Source organism: Thamnophis sirtalis, unplaced genomic scaffold, assembly GCF_051295495.1.
Source record: "Thamnophis sirtalis isolate CommonGarterSnake01/CBP01778 unplaced genomic scaffold, rThaSir2_p1.2 scaffold_9, whole genome shotgun sequence".
Classification (NCBI taxonomy): domain Eukaryota; kingdom Metazoa; phylum Chordata; class Lepidosauria; order Squamata; family Natricidae; genus Thamnophis; species Thamnophis sirtalis.
Window position 1 is genome coordinate 62,307,806 of NW_028261389.1, and position 18,684 is coordinate 62,326,489.

General features: G+C 36.4%; 1 protein-coding gene across 3 annotated transcripts in view; it reads left to right on the forward strand.

Annotated features, from left to right (window-relative positions):
* The window catches only part of PLXNB2 (plexin B2), a 367,326-nt gene that overhangs the window by 310,538 nt on the left and 38,104 nt on the right, over positions 1–18,684 (forward strand). For all 3 annotated transcript variants that reach the window (XM_087722147.1, XM_087722148.1, XM_087722146.1), the window contains 7 exons: positions 3,651–3,787; positions 6,782–6,952; positions 8,154–8,295; positions 9,331–9,546; positions 10,614–10,790; positions 12,559–12,695; positions 13,691–13,791. In XM_087722147.1, coding sequence (XP_087578273.1) covers positions 3,651–3,787; positions 6,782–6,952; positions 8,154–8,295; positions 9,331–9,546; positions 10,614–10,790; positions 12,559–12,695; positions 13,691–13,791 — 1,081 coding nt within the window. The remainder of the gene's footprint in view (positions 1–3,650; positions 3,788–6,781; positions 6,953–8,153; positions 8,296–9,330; positions 9,547–10,613; positions 10,791–12,558; positions 12,696–13,690; positions 13,792–18,684) is intronic.

Below are 18,684 nucleotides of genomic sequence, written 5' to 3' on the forward strand. Positions count from 1 at the left end.
TGGAGAAGTGACATTGACCATATTCAATTCATTAAAGTGAATTTAAAATCAGATTCCATTTTGTCCTGGCCCCATTCACTTCTTGTCTTCCCACATAGCCTTCCCAATTCTCAGCTCTACAATTTTACAGCAGAGTTGCAATAAAGGGCCTAGGTTTCAACAGCCAATTTCAGTTCTAAATTAAGAGGAAATAAACATGTGGCAATAAATTGCTATGCTATAAAGCTCCCAAGGCATGTTTCATAAGAATATCTTTTTGTGCAGTCATTAAGGTTTCTGTAGCTAGAGCTACTTGTAATATCTATTTATGTAAGAAAGCAATAGGCAGTTGCACTTGGTTTCACTGTGTATAATGAATATATTCAAACTGCTGATAAATACCAAGTCTAGCCCTACAAAACTTGTTTTATGCCTTGTAAAATCAGGCCCAGGCCATTAAGTTTTGTTAAGAAAAATCCATCTAAACCATCTATTACTAAGCTTTCATGTGCAGGGTTCCTGAGTTGAAGCAATCCATAAGAGGTCATGCCTGTTTTGAAGTTTAATTGACATTATTATCATGTGAGATGTTTGTTCCATTACAAAGAGAAGATTCATGAGAGGAGGGGCAATTAATTGAGCAATCAGAGATAACAGGATACCCATAATAGACTAAATGTAAAGGTTTTATTTTTGTGGAGTCATCACTTTTTTGGCCATTTTAGCTTCTTGATCAACGGCTCAGTGGCTAAGACCGTGAGCTTGTTGATCAGAAAGTTCAGCAGTTCGAATCCCCAGTTCCACGTAATGGAGTAACCTCCTGTTACTTGTCCCAACTTCTGCCAACCTAGCAGTTCGAAAGCATGTAAAAAATGCAAGTAGAAAAATAGGAACCACCTTTGGTGGGAAAGTAATAGTGTTCCGTGCTCCTTTGGTGTTTAGTCATGCCAGCCACATGACCACAGAGACGTCTTCAGACAGTGTTAGCTTTTTGTCTTTAAAACGGAGATGAGCACTGCCCCTTAGGAACGACTAGCACAATCCGAGGGAAACTTTACCTTTAGCTTATTAAACAAAAAACTTTTAAAACAAAAAACATTCCCAATGCATTTGAACAAGGATACTTTGGAATAAAATGCTTAAAGTATTTTTCTATTAAATGATTGGTGTTTTTTTAAAAAAAACTGAATACAGATAGCCCTTGATTCACAACCACAACTGAGATCAGAATTTCCATTGCTAAGAAAGTTGAATATGAAGTGAGTTGCACTTGATTTTACATTGGTTTTTTGCCTCAGTTATTAAGTGAATCACAGCAGTTATTTAAGTGAATCAAGTTATCATTTGGCAAATCTGGCTTCCAGTTAACTTTGCTTGTTGGAAACCAGCTCAGAAGATCACAAATGGTGACCTTGTGATTCCCAAGATGCTGCAAACATTATAAATAGAGGCTATTTGCCAAATATCCAAATTTTGATCATGTGACCATGGGGTTGTTGCAATGGTTATAAGCATGAAGACCAGTTGTAGATAATTTTTTGAGTGCTGTTGTAACTCTGAATGGTCGCTAAACAGATAGTTATTAAACTGAGGATTACTTGTAGGTGTTTTTCTGATTTCTTCTGAAAGTTTTTTGACTTCCCAGTCTAGTAGTTCCCTTCTTTGTACTAAAACAGGTTTAACCAGGGGTGGTTTTCACTTACCTTCCCTACTGGTTCGCAAATAATGTGTGCATGCACAAGCGTCCACACATTTGTCCGGGCTTCCACGCATTTGTTTTGCTCAATAAACATCCCATAAACAGGACAAAATAGAGCCATGGCGGGTGGGTGGGCCCGCGATTTCCACTACCAGTTTGGGTGAACTGGTCCAATTTGGTAAAATACCATCTCTGGGTTTAACCCATTTTAACTTTTTAACATTAGTCAAAGCCAACCATGTCTTATTACCTAACTTAGCTTTTATAATTATAATTATACAAAAGCAAAACTGAAACTATATGCAGTATGTTTTTGGGTGCTGGGAATGTTCTCAGTTTCATCATTTTGTAGAGCTAAAGATGGCTTGTATCATAACAAAACAGATTAGCTTTTTAACACTCATGTGTGAAGTGATGTAAGATCATTAAACATTTGGGATCCAAACTCTAATTTTTATAATATACTCCTATATAAAAGGTAAAATGCCTTTGCTCAGGTTTAAATGCCACTTTGGCAGAGTTTTTAAAGGAATCCCTGATTCATTTGTGCTTATAGACATTTGGAAATAGATAGGGATCTCTATGGTATGAAATCTCTAACCACGGGCAAGATCCAGGTCTCTCTTGGCCATTTACCCCACAGTAACTGCATGAAACTGCTAAGCAAGGTCATCACTATCTTGATGAGACTAAAAGATTGCCATCTCTCAGACTAAACCAGAGATGTTGCTGAGGTCTTAACCAGAATATGGAAGTCCTGGGGGACTAGATGGATTGAAATAAACTCACATTAAATTCATGCAATGTAGAGAAGCTAGTTGTAGTGGGTGGATCTGGCTCACATCTGCCAACAATTTCTACTCTAGATTAAGTCATACTTCCTCAAAAGCAGCAGGTTTACAACTTGGAGGTTCTGTTGGATGCATTGCTTCTGTTCAACAGATGGACTCCTTTGGCTTCATTGGCAAGCCTTTCAGAGACTGGGAAGCTGTTAATGTCTATGGCCCTTTCCCTCATTTTCTTATATTTGGATTACCGCAATGTACTTAATGTGACCCGCTCCTCTTAATTTTGGTTGCTACATTGAACTGCCTGGGGTCTAAATTTTAATGGTTTCTCCTGTTGTGTCATGGAAATACTTTCAGATACCTGTAAAATCCTGGGAATTTGGAGCCTTATTATATTTCTGTTGTGCCCTAAACTAACAAAACTATAAAATTTCAAAGAATCGCCAGAAAAAAACCTGCATTCTTATTATTTCTTTCAGAGGGCAGAAAAATTTTCAATGATATTTTGGCACAAAACATTTTCATTCAGACACAGGAGATGTGTAGGTTACAGTTTTTAAAAAAAACTGTTAGTAGATCTGCTTACAGCAAATTCAGCAAGGTCACAGAACCTCATTATTTGTTTAGGAAATAATTAGTTTTGCACTGCATTTCTCGGCAGGAAGTTTTTATCAAGCTGGGGAGAGGCTATATCTGGTTCAGGAAGTCACACGTTATGCTGTGCAGGCCTGCTTTTAAGGTGCACACCTAAATGCTGCTTTCCAGATCAGCAAATGTTCTGATTTGAGATAGGTGGGCAGGGTTTCCTTATTGCACATGATAAAATTATCTACTGTTTTCACAGTTCCTTTCAAACTATGGGCTTTGCTGTTCATGCCACTGATGTGATTTTATCCAAGAATGTGCTGCAAGAAGCATTATAGCCAAGTCTGAAAAAAGCATCCTCTGAAATAATTTTTTAAAGAACTGAATGGGCAGCTTATCCACTATATAATTCCTGGGAACCTGATATTAGTAGCATCTTATAGTAGTCTAACCTTGAGAATGAGTTCTTTATAATAGTCTTTTTTTTCTTCTTCTCTGATCTGTTTTTGCACCCTTAAAATGTATTATTACAATGTTTGGAAAATGTATTGTTAGAAGAAATTCAGAATTTAACTAATCTATGGCTTTCTACATTACAGGATCCTGTACCTACAGGAATAAATCCCCTGAGAGGTCCCCAGGCTGGAGGAACAGTTCTAACTATCCATGGCACAAACTTAGCCACAGGTTCTATTCAAGATGTCCGTGCTTACCTCGATGAAGAACCCTGTAGAGTGTAAGTATAAGATCCCTGACCTATTCTTACTATCCCATCCTACCTTATCAGTGATGGGTTCCAGATCCCGTTGCAACCAGTACAGTGCAGGAGGACCGGGTGTCCACCACATGAATGTGCGCACATGCGCAGCACACACAGGCATACTTACTGCCTGTGATGCTCCAGCTGCTTGGCAGAGCATCGCGCAGGCGCCGTACGATCCGTGCACAGAAGCTCCAAAAAGCTCAAATACAGGTAAGGAGTGCGGGCAGGTCGGTAGGCTCTCTGCAGCACCATATCGGAATGGTACCTGGTGCTCCCAGCAGGCACCAGTACGCCCATACCGGGGCATAACGGTTGTATCCCACCACTGTGCCTTATATACTGTTGTGCTGTTTGCATCATGTATTCCAGAATACATTTTGTCAACAGAACAATTGGTTATCTTAGCAACATTTTGTTGTTTTTGATTTAATTGTATGGTGTTTGTTTTTCAATATTCTAGTCAGCATTGACACAGGGTTAGAAGTAACTATACTCCTCGCATGTCTAACCACTGGCCATTGATGTAAGTAAAGTAGGCATATGAACAAAACATTCCATATCTACGAAGTACCAACTTGATGAAAATATCTTGTTTAACAATGGCCATTAGAAGTTACAATAATACTGAATGAGATTTATGACCAGTTCTTGTAACTGCAGCCATCACAGCTTCCCTGAAATAAATTACCATTATTAAGTGAGGGATTCATGTATTTATTAAAGAGCCAACATGAAAAGGAATGGAGAGTATATCACCTTCAAAGAAAAGGCATCCAGAATAGAAAGTATCAAAATATGGTGTGGCATTATGATCCTTGCCTTATCCTTTGGGTTGTTGCATATACAGAAGGTGCACAATTTAGCTCATGATAACATTTTAAATCCTGTTACTTAACAGTAACAGATCAAAATGCCTCTTTATATATGGGCATGTTGTTTTTCTAGTTCCTTATAGATCCACCATTAATCTATAACTTTCCAGGCAAGAACAAGAATACTTCAAAATACAATAGTTTTAAAATGCAACTCTTGCCTCATTTTTATAGTGTGAGTCTCTGAAAAATGGCTGTGGTGATGAGTCACAGCAAAACCATTTGACAGGTGAATATACAGGGTTAATGAAAGATGGAAGTTACAGCTAATTATTTCTAATGGGCAACAAACAGGGGAGATATTTATCACTGCTTGGTGAATTAGAGGTGGAAAATATATTATCTACATAACTTTCAACAGTACAACAATTTGAGGTGTTTGCGGTTGTCTGGAAGAGTTCAGTAATAAATGAGTATTATCCACTTCAGAGAGTCCAGTTTGATGGAGGGGAACAGAATTGCCTTGGTTAATATGTCTTGCTATGCTTGTAGAATACTTGAATTGTCCTTCATTGAAAATTAGTTGGTTTGTATTGCTCAAGTAATTTGGTAATTAATCATGTGCTTCAGCCTTAATTAAGGAATATTTGCAATATGAGTGAATCAAGCTTTATCTATTTATCTATCACATTTGTATTCCATCTGGGTGATGCAGGAACAGTTTAGGTTCATTTTTAAGTTTTTCTACTTGGTACTTCTTAGATGATAATCTTGATACCACATTACCATTACATACATGCTTGATTTTAGGAAGGGCTGTACATTCTCAGTCTAGTAATTTTTTTCTGAAATGCACATATCTGGAGTGCTAATATTGTTGCAATATTAGAACACCCTCAAAAACTATAATTGAAAACACAGCATGGGTTACGTTAGCAGATGTTAATGCTGATGTTGAAGAAATGCACACCAGGTTGCAGCATTATCATCAAAAGAAATATAGAAACGTTTAAATTTGGAAATATAACTTTAAATGCTATAACGATTATGTATAATATATATTATGCACACACATACTTCCATGCAACATTTCCATGGACAAGAAAGTGTTGTCAGCAAACATTGTGTATATTCTGTTATACTGCTGTCTTAAATGAGGCTACAACTTGTGAGCTGGCTTTCACTCGAGAATATGTCTGGTCAGTTCAGACATAAAAGGAGACAATATTCTGTGAATTCTCAAGCAGTTTAATGGAAAGAGATAAGATTGAAACAGTATAAAAGAATGAATGAATCAATGAATGAATGAACGAACAAACCCATAGAGCCGAGGTGGTGCAGTGGTTAGAATGCAGTACTGCAGGCTACTTCTGCTGCTTGCCAGCTGCCAGCAGTTTGGCAGTTCAAATCTCACTGGCTTAAGGTTGACTCAGCCTTTCATCCTTCCAAGGTGGGTAAAATGAGGACCCAGATTGTTGGGGGCAATAGGCTGGCTCTGTAAACTGCTTTAGAGAGGCCTGTAAAGCACTGTGAAGCAGTATATAAGTCTAAGTGCTATTGCTATGAAAGACCATGCTGAAACTGAAAAAAAAATTATGTTGAAATAACTTCTATCTATGATACTGGCATTTTCTTTTTTTAAAAAAAGATATCCCAGTATTATTGAACAGCTTGCTGATCATAGAATCATAAGTCACTTCTTTGGGTATTTTAAGTAAGATGGTTTAGGTATGCAAAAGCCAAAGTGGACACTTGCAGACATCATTAATGCTCGCCCGTTCTTAATTGGTAATGTCTTTTCCTAACTAAAAATGAAGCATTTTTTTTAATCCTCTCCCTTTCACACTGAGCAAAATTACTATAATCTAATGGTAAAGCTAAATCCCAGACTAAATTGGACTGAAGCAGATATCCGGAAAGCATAAATAAATTGTAGAGTAATGCTGTGTTCTCTTCCCCCACAATAAGACACCTGTTTGGGTGGTGAAGGTGTTTTCTCAGGCAAATGATTTTCCTAATTCACTCTTTCTTTTTGAAACTCCTCCTTTCCTTTATCTAGATGTGAAACCCAAAATGGGTTAGTTAGATGTCTTAGTCAACTTGATAAAAAGTTATTTTATTGTTGTTTTTTTCCCTTTCCTCTACTCTTAAATAGTATCTCATTTGGGCAAGAAATTGTTTGTGTTACTGGACCAAACAGCAAGAAGGGGCCTGTTTCTGTAACCTTACAGCATGGAAACACCAAAAAAGAAATACAAAATGTACAATTTACCTATAGTGAAAACCCGACTGTTAGCAAGATCACTCCTGAAGTCAGCATTCGCAGGTAATAAAATGGTTCTGTTATAAAAAATATGCTCGGGTTTAATTAGATTTTTCCCCCCAGTGTAATTATTAGATAACTACTATTTTAGTTCTTGGCAGTCATAATAAATGTAACATAATTGTATCTTCCTTCTAAAATAAAAGTCATCAACTTCAGGGAAGGTAAATGTTTTCATCCATTTAAGAATTGATGAAAAAATTATCAAGCGCTTGTGTGACTGCTTACTTCACCTGAAAAAAGAAAAATTACCAATTTACAAAATTAAAGAGAAAACATTCAATGTGATCTTTAATATAGGCAGCTGTTTAAACTGTGTTAAACATTGGCCCATATGGTTCAGTTCTGTTTATGCTGGGTAACAGTGCTTCCGCAACACTTCAGTTTAGGGCAGTGCCCCCTCAGCATTGACAATTCTAAAATGTGTGTATTTCAACTCTCTGAATTCCTCAGCCAGCATAGGAGAACTCTGGTAGTTGAACTCCACACATTTTTGTTAAAGTTGTGAAACACTGTTCTTAAATTTTTATTAGTTATATCTGGAGACCAAACACAGAAATATGTGAAAACCAAAAGAATCTTGATGTTAACTGTATAATTGAAGTTAATTTTTTTAAAGAAATATCCTTTGTCCATAAGGTTTACCTGGATGTTTGAGTTTATTTTTCTAATTAGTGAGACTCGGGGTTGTTGCTGGATAGCATAAGAAAAATAAAAATAAAAACCCTATGCCAACCAAGAGCAACTGAGAATCAGGGACATGGATGTACGCCATGCATCTACAACTATGTGGTTTTTTTGTTTTTTTGACAGAATATCTGTTTGTTTTATCAGTGGTGATATGTAGTACCACAAGCAACTAATAAACATAATAAACCAGGTTATGATATCATATGCAGGGGGGGAGTCATAATTTATTTTTTAGTCATGTTACTGACTTTCTGTTATAAGAAAAAGAGCAAAAAGCTGGCATACCATTATTTGGAAAATGTCATCATTAATTCTTCTGGTGGCTCAGATTACTTTTAAAAAGAAAGATGTATGATAAAATAACATATCTAAAAACTAAGTCTACTTTTAATGATACTCTTCTATTATCTACAAACAAGATTCAGTGTGGAATAAAAGCAAGCTAGGTATTTTCAAATACCTGTCTAAAATCAGAAAACATACATTATGTTATTTTTAATTTTGTGTATTTTAGTGGAGGACGAAATATTACTGTACTTGGTACTGGGTTTGATATCATTCAGAAGTTCTCTGTGGAACTTAAATTCAAGCCTTTTGCAGATATATCATCAAGGAGGAGGAGGAGGAGGAGGAGACAAATAGAGAGGCATCAAAAGGTATTTCTTATCCTTTCTTTCAAAATACTGTCTAGCTTTGGAATAAGCAAAGTGATAGCACTTAGACTTACATACCACTTTACAGCACTCTTTGAATACTTTATAACAGCAGCATCTTGCCCCGAACAATCTGAATTCTCATTTTACCAATCTTGGAAGGATGGAAAGCTTAGTCAACTTTGAGCCCATCAAGATCGAACTCCAGGCTGTGAGCAGAGTTAGCCTGCAATACTGCATTTTCATCCCTGCTCCACCAGAGTATTTAGAGTCATACCTCCAATATTTAGATGTAGTGTAGATGCAAATGATCAGGTATTTCAGGATTGTAGTCAAAAGCCTCTAGAATTCCCACTATCCTGAAAAGGGATTAATCTTACCCCATGTTTCCTGTATTCAAGGCAAAATTTAATTAATTTTAGGGATGTGACAACCACTCATAATAGAGCTAGTTTTCAGCTACAACCATTCATTTAGTGACAGATCAAAGCAACCAAAACATCCAAGTAATTGAAATATTACAAATACCAAATATTAGAATTATATTTAGAATAGGAAAATAATTGAAATTGTGTGTCCTAATGTTTCAACCATTTTATAAAGTTCAAATTTATGTTGCAGTTTTTTTTCCTAACTGAACTTTTAAGGAATTACATTTTATCACATCTTAAAGAAATTTAGTTATCAGAAGATATTCAGTCCAAGGTAAACCCATATATAAGTGTGTTTCTTTCATTGTTTAGCCGGGTGGGGGGGAGCCCATTGATTTAGTAGGAATATCTTATCAAAAATCATTTATAAAATTCATATATTCAGGTGGTGAAAACCAATTGTACTTCTATTTTCATCATGCAATGCATTTTTCAGCTACTCTAAAACATCCTGAAGGTATTACAGATTTTTACAAACTACAATAAAAATACACTAAAATTTATGAGATTATTTGACGGCTTACGGTACTGGTTTCCTTTTCAGATACAAAATACATAATTTATAAATAGTAACAGGCAGTATTCTTTTCCTTTTGTTTTTCTTTAGTTTGAAGGAAAAACCATCTCGAAAATCAATGACACTGCATTAGTCTTCTTATCTCCACCAGTTCTGGAGGATCCAGAGCTTTATCAAATTTTTATACTTATTAAAATGGATGGTCATGTAGTGGAGCGTCAAGACTTTCAATATGTTGCTGATCCAACTTTTGAAAACTTTACTGATGGAGTCAAAAAGCAGGTCAACAAACTTATTCATGCAAAGGTAAATACTGATTTTTATGCTATGTGCTTGATTTTTTTATTATGACCTAGAATCTTTTAATAAATTTATCCTGATATTGTTTATGTGAATCCCATGGTCCTACAAGATTAACTGAGTAAGCAAAGCAATAGTTTATAAACAAGATCCAGCTTAGTGGAGGTGGTACCTAACACTATGTAAATTAAATCAAATAGATGTTAAATATACAAATATTTGTTGGTGTGAGAAAAAGATTGGAACATATAAACATACGTGATGGGATTGTGATAATGCACAAAACATATGGGGCATGGTGTTTAGGGAAATTGGAGCACTTTTGAATGTAAATTTAGCTATGTCACCGAGGATTGCATTACTGTTGCTGGTGGAAAAACAGGATATAAACAAAACAAAAAAGGAATTGATTGTAAATTTGATAATGGCAGCCAGATTAGTGATGGCTAAATATTGAGGATGAAATTGGGGTATTCAAAGAAATGAATGGTATAATGAAATTTGGAATATGGCAACAAATGATAAATTAACAACATAAATTAAATTTTAAAAGGGATGATTAAAGTAAACAATGAAATATGGGGGGATTTTATAAAAACAGTTTTGGTGGAAGGCAAAGGAAATAGACCTACTCAAGAATATATGGTATGTTGTTTTTGAGGGGACAAGGGCATAAATAGAATATATTGCATATCTTTTAGTTGTTATAGAAGAAGAAATATAAAGGAAAATGGTCTCAGTGGGGTGCACAGTAATATTTGTATTTTTTCCTATTTTTGTATTTAGATTTATATGTATTATGTTTGTATTATTTGTATTCAAAATGAAAAATATTATTAAAAAAAACAAGATCCAGCTTAGCCACAGACTCTAGTAAGTCAACTGCATTGAGTATCTTGATTTAATATAGTTATAAACTCAGTCCTTGCCTTTTATGATAGACATATACAATAGGCTAATGTATTGATCGTAAAATGTTTCTTTTCCATTGCTCCTTGTACCCATAAACCCTACTTTGAAAAAGATTTAAATTAGCAAATAACTAAAGTGGCTCATTTTGTTTTTCTATCTAGGGTAGTAATCTGAACAAAGCGATGACAATTGATGAGGCTCGTGCATTTGTAGGAGAAGAACCCTGCAACATAACAACTCTAACTGAGAAGGATTTATATTGTGAACCGCCTGAAGATCAACCTCTACCCAAGCGCAGGCAAAAAAGAGATACAGTCAACAACCTTCCAGAATTCATCGTAGGTCACATGTTTCTATATTTTTTTGCAATATGATGTAGAACAGGGGTGTCAAACACAAGGTCTAGGGGCTGGATCTGGCCCATGGGGTGCTTAGATCTGGCTCGCAGGGCCATCCTGGAAACAGTAAAGGACCGGCCCACAGTACCTCTGTCATGGAGCTCAGGAGGACCACACATGGACCTCCCTAGCTCTATGTTCATTGGCAGAGGGTTGCAGGATGCCATCACAGCCAAAACCGGAGCTCAGGAGTCTGTTTCTGCTGGCAGAGCGCTTGGGCCACCACAGACACCCCCAACATGAGTGATGTCAAGCTGGCCATGCCCACCTTGGCCACACCCACCCTGGTCCCCCGAGGTCAAACACAACCCTGATGGGGCCCCAATGAAATCGAGTTTGAAACCTCTCATATAAAATTTAATACAAAAAGTTGCAATTATAAATCATTTTGGTTTTCTCTTAAAATTTATTCAACACGAATCCTAATTCCATTTGCTATTACCTATTTTCAACAAACCACAAGGAAATTGTTGCCTTTCTTTGCCTAGACCACCTACAATCGAGGTCTACAGATTTTCAGATTCCCAATTATCAAGTTGATGATGATTACCGAATTCTGCAGGATGTTGATTTGGGCAAGGTTTCTATAGGCTAAAATTTTGGCTTGTATTCATTAACATTCAAGTTGTCACCTCAATGAAACACAATAGCATCCCTGGAATCTTCAATCACATAGTAAAGTGTCAAGTCCTCTTTATGTGAATTCAGCAGGCATCTCATCTGGACAATTCACGTTAAGCCAAGCTGACAAGTGATGACCACAATAAAAAATTAATTTGAGAGTGAAACACTCTTGTCTGGATTCATTCTTAGCATTAAACATAGGGTGATCTGTTCAATGTTAGCACTGTATTCTGCCATTGTGATTTATAAACTATAGTTTCTGCTTAACGTGTGTGATAATTAGTCCAGTTTAGTATGTTCAACAAATCATGTTTAAAACCAAATATGGTTTAGCATTTTGTTTTTATTGTTTTTTATACATTGGGTCATCAATTAAGTTTCTGGGGAACCACTTTCTCTCTTTGAATTTGCCTACCCAATTGCCATTTATATGGACATGACCAAATCTTTTCAATCTGGTAGTCCATATATTTCTTGCTTTTCTGATTTATATTATTTTTAAAATTTGTCACAAAATGTCTTAAATGGTCCATCACTATTAATTTGTTTATAAAACTTTCATACTGTTTCATTCACAATATACTCCTAGTAGTTTTGGTAAATCTAAACAGATCTGTTTAAATTCTCTCTTTGACATTGTTTTAGTTGATTTCATGTTCTTGTGTATTCTTGTTTTCATCTGGAAACTGTTTTAAGTGCCCTGAATGGGCTGAAAGTCTGTTGCTAACAATGGATATAATTAATCATTTTAAAAAACATTATAATTTGGACTAAATTCAACCTGTATTTCTATATTTCTTATGTATGGTCATATTCCGTTTCATTAATTATTGTCACTTTGCTGTCTTGTAAGAAGTGATTTTCTTTCCCAAACTAGTACATTCCAGTTGTGTTGGTGGCATTTCTTCAAAACTGTTGTCTACACTAGCTGGTAATTCTGAAGGTTTAATCCCAATACATCTGGAATGTGAATTGCATACACCAATGAGCTTTTATTATTATTTAAATTGCCCAAATAGTATATAACTAAGCATTGAATGCTTATCAAAATCTGTATATTTAAGAATTGCAATTTTCTCCCTAGGTAAAATTTGGCTTCAAAGAATGGGTCCTAGGAAGAGTGGAATACACTCAAGTCAGCGATGTACCACTGAGTCTGATCTTGACATTGGTAATTATCCCCATGGTGGCCATTATCATCATCTCAGTCATTTGCTACAGGTAAGTTTTTATTGTCATCAGCTGTTCTACAAATAATAAAGGCAAAACTGATTTTCTGAGAAAAATGTGGGAGGAATCTAGGCAGGCAAGGCTTTCTTTCTTCCCTAAACTTCTCACAGCAGTTACAGAATTTTCTCTAAGGATTTAAGGAACAATCCAGAATAGATATAGGAGCTTTTCTTAACTGGCTATTTTCTGACCATATCACACTAAATTGTGCTGGAGAAAGCAAGATAACCTCTTGTTATATATCTTTTCAAGGCAGCTGGTTTTCATTCACATCATACTAAAAATAATGAAAGGCAGGCTTTGGTTTTCTCCTGCAAGGAACTACTCCATAAAAGAAAATGTGCAACATATTACTTGGAAGATGTATGCGGATTCTGTAGATAGGGTATTGAGTTTATCCACTCCTGCTCTCAGGGATCTTTGCTAGAAACATCTTTATTGATTTTTGTTCCTTGAACGTGTTTATTTCCAAAATACTTTAGGCACCACAATTCTTGCATATTATGATTTCATTGCACACAAACATATCCTATGAGTTACTTCCAAGCTGTCTTTTCCATATCGTAATTTTAACATCCATGTGTTAAAAATTGTATTATTTTCTCTCTGGTCTTGTAGATTTATAGAAAAAAAACATATATTTAGGGGAGGAGAAATGAAAACATGACATGATATTTACATGTGTGTGTATTAAAAAGTTGAATTAATCTGGTTGTTGAGATCCATATTGGTTAAAAAAATATCACTCTGAATATTGTTTAAATTCATAAACAAATTTGGTGAAAGCTAGAAATAATTATAACCTAAATCACAACAATGTACTTTTGAGTAAATATAACAGTAAACATTTAATTAGTTTAGTTCTATGGGTTTATTTTATAGCTTAAGATAAAATATAATCCTGTACTTCTAAAGATACTTCTACTGTTATAAAATGATTTGTTTTTAGAGTTTGCAACTTTTCTGAACTTTTCTATTCCTTATAGACGGAAAAGCCAACAAGCAGAACGAGAATACGAAAAAATTAAATCACAACTCGAAGGCTTGGAGGAAAGCGTCAGAGATCGGTGCAAAAAAGAATTTACAGGTATGACTGATGCTGGATTTCTTAGAATTCTCCGGAGAATTCACAAGATGTATTGAATGCCTACTATTGTCTGCTTTAAACTGTCTTTAGAGAATGTGCAGGAAGCAAAAACATTTTTGATTACTATGTTAACTTAAGTATGGCTTATTCTTCTGGCAAATGATCCAAAAGCTATCCATAAAAAGATAATGTATTTTAAGCATTTACTGCATTTTTAAAGTAGAAATAAAAGAGTATATATCAAGAACTAAATCACTGATAATAAAATCCTCAAGATGTTTCTCTTAGGACATAGTAAATCAGTTTGTATTTCAACAGAAAATGGATTAATATTTGAAAGTTATGTTCCTGTTGACTAAAGGGGAAAAAGTAGAATCTCTTTTGAAATGAGCCCAGTTACTAGTGATTCATGGACTCATCCAAGTAGGATTCTTTACAACAATGAAGGTTTTGTCATTGCTGCCTTCTGGGATATTTTTTTCAGTACATTAATTGCCATAGTATTTCCTGGTCATCTTTCATATATGAACTTACAAGGTCATTACCTGCTCAGTCTTTTGAGGACAGACAAGGCTGATCAGCTTCAGAACTAGCTTCTCAGCTGGATAGGGGGGGTTCCAAATATTATTTAATTTGTAGAAGTTTAGTTTTGCAGAGTTTTAGACTGCAGGGAAAAAATCTGATAAAATAGAACCAAATAGAAATCATTTCTTTGCAGTTACAGACCTTGTTAGTATTTACATGGAAAATGACCAGGAAATATTAGGGCAGTTAATAGACTGGATCACTGAAAATATAACCCAAAAGGCAGAAAAGACAAGCCTTTGTTAAAGAAGCATCTCTTTACCCAAAGTACAGTACTGTATCTTACGTTAATAAAGAATAAAAATCATATTTATATATCTAAGATAGAAATCAAAGTAGAAATATGCTATCAATCCAGTTTTCAACAAGATATAAGTAATGCAGCCTAGATCACATTTAGGCATATGGTGTTTGTGTCAATTTAACACTTCACAATCTGGAAGTGGCTTATCTGAAAACTTCCATTTGTAAGAATTTTAGACATAATGATTTCACAGTTCTGGAATTTCAAAGTGCACACATCTGTCTTGAATCTATTGTGCTCATTATACATTCCAGCTAGCATATTTTGAAGCAGGCGAAGAAATTCTCACCTCTTTGACTCATGGATACCATCTATGTATAAGATTTATGTGCTGGTTCTTTGCCCATAGCAGTTCTAACTCATGTTTGGGAATTTGGGGGAAATCATATTGTTGATTTAATTTGGCACTATGCTGCACCCTCAGCAATGACTTCAGCCTACCTAAAGCCATAAAATTGTCATAGGCCTCATAGATCATTTTTGACTTTCAATCATTCGGAGGATGGTCTAGATCCATGATGGCGAACCTATGGCACGTCTGCCACAGGTGGCACCCAGATCCCTCTCTGCGGGCATGCCAGCCATCGCCCAGCTCAGCTCCACCACAGATGGGCGTGCACCTCCCTCTGGTCAGCAGATTTTTGGGTCTCTGCCTCACATGCGCAGGGGCTGGGGGGCATGTGTGAGATGTGCGCTCATGTGCTGCGGGGAGTGTCAGCTCATTTTTGGTCATAGGAGGCTGCAGGGAGGCCTGCTAGGCCCAAGGTGGGGCACGGGGATCACATGCACATGGCTGGGGGAGGCATGGGTGGTATGCGTGCATGCACAGTGGACGGGGGCATGTGTGTGCTTTTGGCACATGACAACAAAAAGTGTTGTGTGCCAAAAAAGAACAAAAAACTTGCGATTTATTACACAAGTAGAGCCCAAATCATGTTGTATGTATTATACTGAAGCCAGTTTTTTCTTTAGCATAAGGTACAAAGATATATTTTTGCCTAATAGGAATCATTCCGGTATAACAGTGGTTCCCAAACTTGGCAACTTTAAGACTTGTGGACTTCAAATCCAGTTGTGGAGTTGAAGTCCACAAGTCTTAAAGTTGCCAAGTTTGGGAACCACTGTGGTATAATAATATAATCCTTACTAATTATGTATAGTTCCTGCTCTCTTTTGCCTTGAAATTACTTCTCTTCTTTGATCTTTTTTCTTTCCACTGGTTATTCAGTTCTACTATCCAGTTCTTTGTCAACAGATGAGTACATTTGGACCACTACCAGCCCAAAATCTCTTGTAGGTGCTAAATTGTTCACTGAACAGTCAATTTCTTATTTTTTATTGCTATAGTCAACAGGAATTTCTGAGGTGGCAGGTTATTAGATTAATTAACTTGAAGATCTTGTCAACAGTGCAGACATCTTCTAGTATAAGTGAACAAAGTAATTGTCCCCTGTGTCAAATTTAAAAGAAATTGGATTGACCTAATGTGTTTTCCCTGATCTTTGTTAAATCACAGATATCAATCTTAGCTCTGCTGACCACTAACATACATATTGTTACTAAAATTAACATATTTGTTAATATAACAGAATTATGGAAACAGCATCTATGCTGCTAGACTTTTCTTGCCTTGCATGCTTTTAGTTATCTGCAATATTTCAGGAAAGAAATATGTTTACTTGTGAAAAGAGGGAAGGAAAGAGAACTCACCCTTGGATTCTAATTACTACTTTTCCTACAATAGCTCCAAACTAATATTTATGATAAATAGAATTTGAGTCACACTTCACAGTTCTGAAAGGAGACTTTTTTCTTTATAATCACTATATTGTATTACCCCCTGTGTATGTTTGTTATAGAAAAGTTAAGAGGTTTTCCTTGGTTTCTCATAATGTTAGGTTTTTCTATCCTATTTCCATCCATATATACTGTATTTTTCAGAGTATAAGATGCACCGGAGTATAAGACGTTAGGTTTTGAAGAGGCGAATTTTAAAAAAAAGGTTTTTGCACTCTGCAAACATCCCCAAAATAGCCCGTTTTTTGCAAAAATTCAAGAATATCCCTTAGGAAGCTTGTAGAGTGCTCTGGGGGGGGCAAAAATGAGCAAAAACTGGCCCATTTTTTGTGAAAACGGGCCCATTTTTCCCCCCCAAAAATGGGCATGGATAGCCTTTAAGAAGCTTATAGAGTGCTCCGGGGGGGGCACAATCGAGTAAACACTGGGCCCTTTTTCGCTCATTTCTGCCCTCCCCAGCCCCCAGGAGCTCTCTGAAAGCCTCCTACAAGCCATGAACAACCATTTTGGTGAAGGGGGCGGGGTTTTGGGAGGCAAAAAATGCTGTATTTAGTGTATAAGATGCATCCAGATTTTCAGCCTCTTTTTTGAGGAAAAAAGGTGTGTCTTATATTCTGAAAAAAACCTATATATATCAGAGGTGGTATTCAGCCGGTTCGGACCGGTTCACCCAAACTGGTAGCGGACATTGTGGTTGGGCCTGCCCACCTGCCCCAGCTCTATGCCGTCCTATTTAGGCACATTTTTGAGGCCGGGCAGGCATGCATGGCGAACCAGTGATAAAATGTGAAACCCACCACTGATACATACACTATATTGCCAAAAGTATTTGCTCACCCATCCACATAATCAGACTCAGTTGTGAGCGAATACTTTGGCAATATAGTGTATGTGTGTAGATATGGATGGAAATACTCTCACACACAGTTCTCAACTTAAAACCATTCATTTAGTGACTATTTGAGGTTACAATGGCACTGAAAAAATGTGACTTGCAACCAGTCCTTGCACTTAAGACTGTCTCATCATCCCCAAGATGACATGATCAAAATTTGGGCAGGTGGCAACTGGCAGGGATTTATAGTAGTTGAAAGACTTGAATCATGTCATTGCCATTAGCAACTTTCCCAACCAGAATTCTCGAAGTCAGTGATCAAAGCCATATTCACGTAATCACTGCATGGTGTACTTAAAAATTGCAATGATTCATTTAATAACTCTGGCAAAAATAATTTTAAAATCAAGTGCAATTCACTTAACCACCTTGATTAGCAACAGAAGTTCTGGTCCCAATTATGGTTGTAAGATAAGGACTGTTTGTAACATTGACATATGAACCCTTTCTGTAATCTTATTATACACACATACATACACACACACATACAGTATATGTATGTATACACAAACTAGAGGTGGTATTCAGCAGGTCCTGACCAGTTCTAGAGAACTGGTAGCAAAAATTTTGAGTAGTTCGGAGAACCAGTAAATACCACCTCTGACTGGCCCCACCCCATCTCTTCTCTGCCTCTGGAGTCCCAGCTGATTGGGAGGGAATGGGGATTTTGCAGTAACCTTCCCCTGCCACGCTCACCAAGCCACACCCACCAAGCCTTGCCCACAGAACCAGTAGTAAAAAATTTTGAATCCCACCACTGACACAAACACAGATACATACACACATACATAAATACATATACACACACATACTCATACATACGTATACATACATACACACCTGTTCCATCAAGAATCTAAAAAGCTGACCAACAAATATCTCTTTATTGTCACCACATGATTTCTTCTGTTTATATAGCAAAACATTGAACAATAGAGAAATCACAGAAGCTTTTCTTACTCCCAACTCAATGCTGAACCATTACCTTAAATGTTCTAATTATTCTTATTCATGCTTTATTTCTATCCTATAGAGCGGGGGTGTCAAACTTCCTGGATGCATCACATGGTGGCCACGCCCACCCCTGGTTTAGCAAAGGGTGGGAAAAGTTGTGATATGTCACATGACGACAATGTGACGCCACGAGTTTGACACCCCTGACACAGAGTATCTCTCAGCAAACAATCTTTAAGTACATACTTGTATATAGTATTCAGTAATTCTGATTTCTTTACTTTATCATATACGATTTCTAATTTTTCTAATTTACAAATGTACAATATACTTACTGTGATTCATGCATAAATTTCTC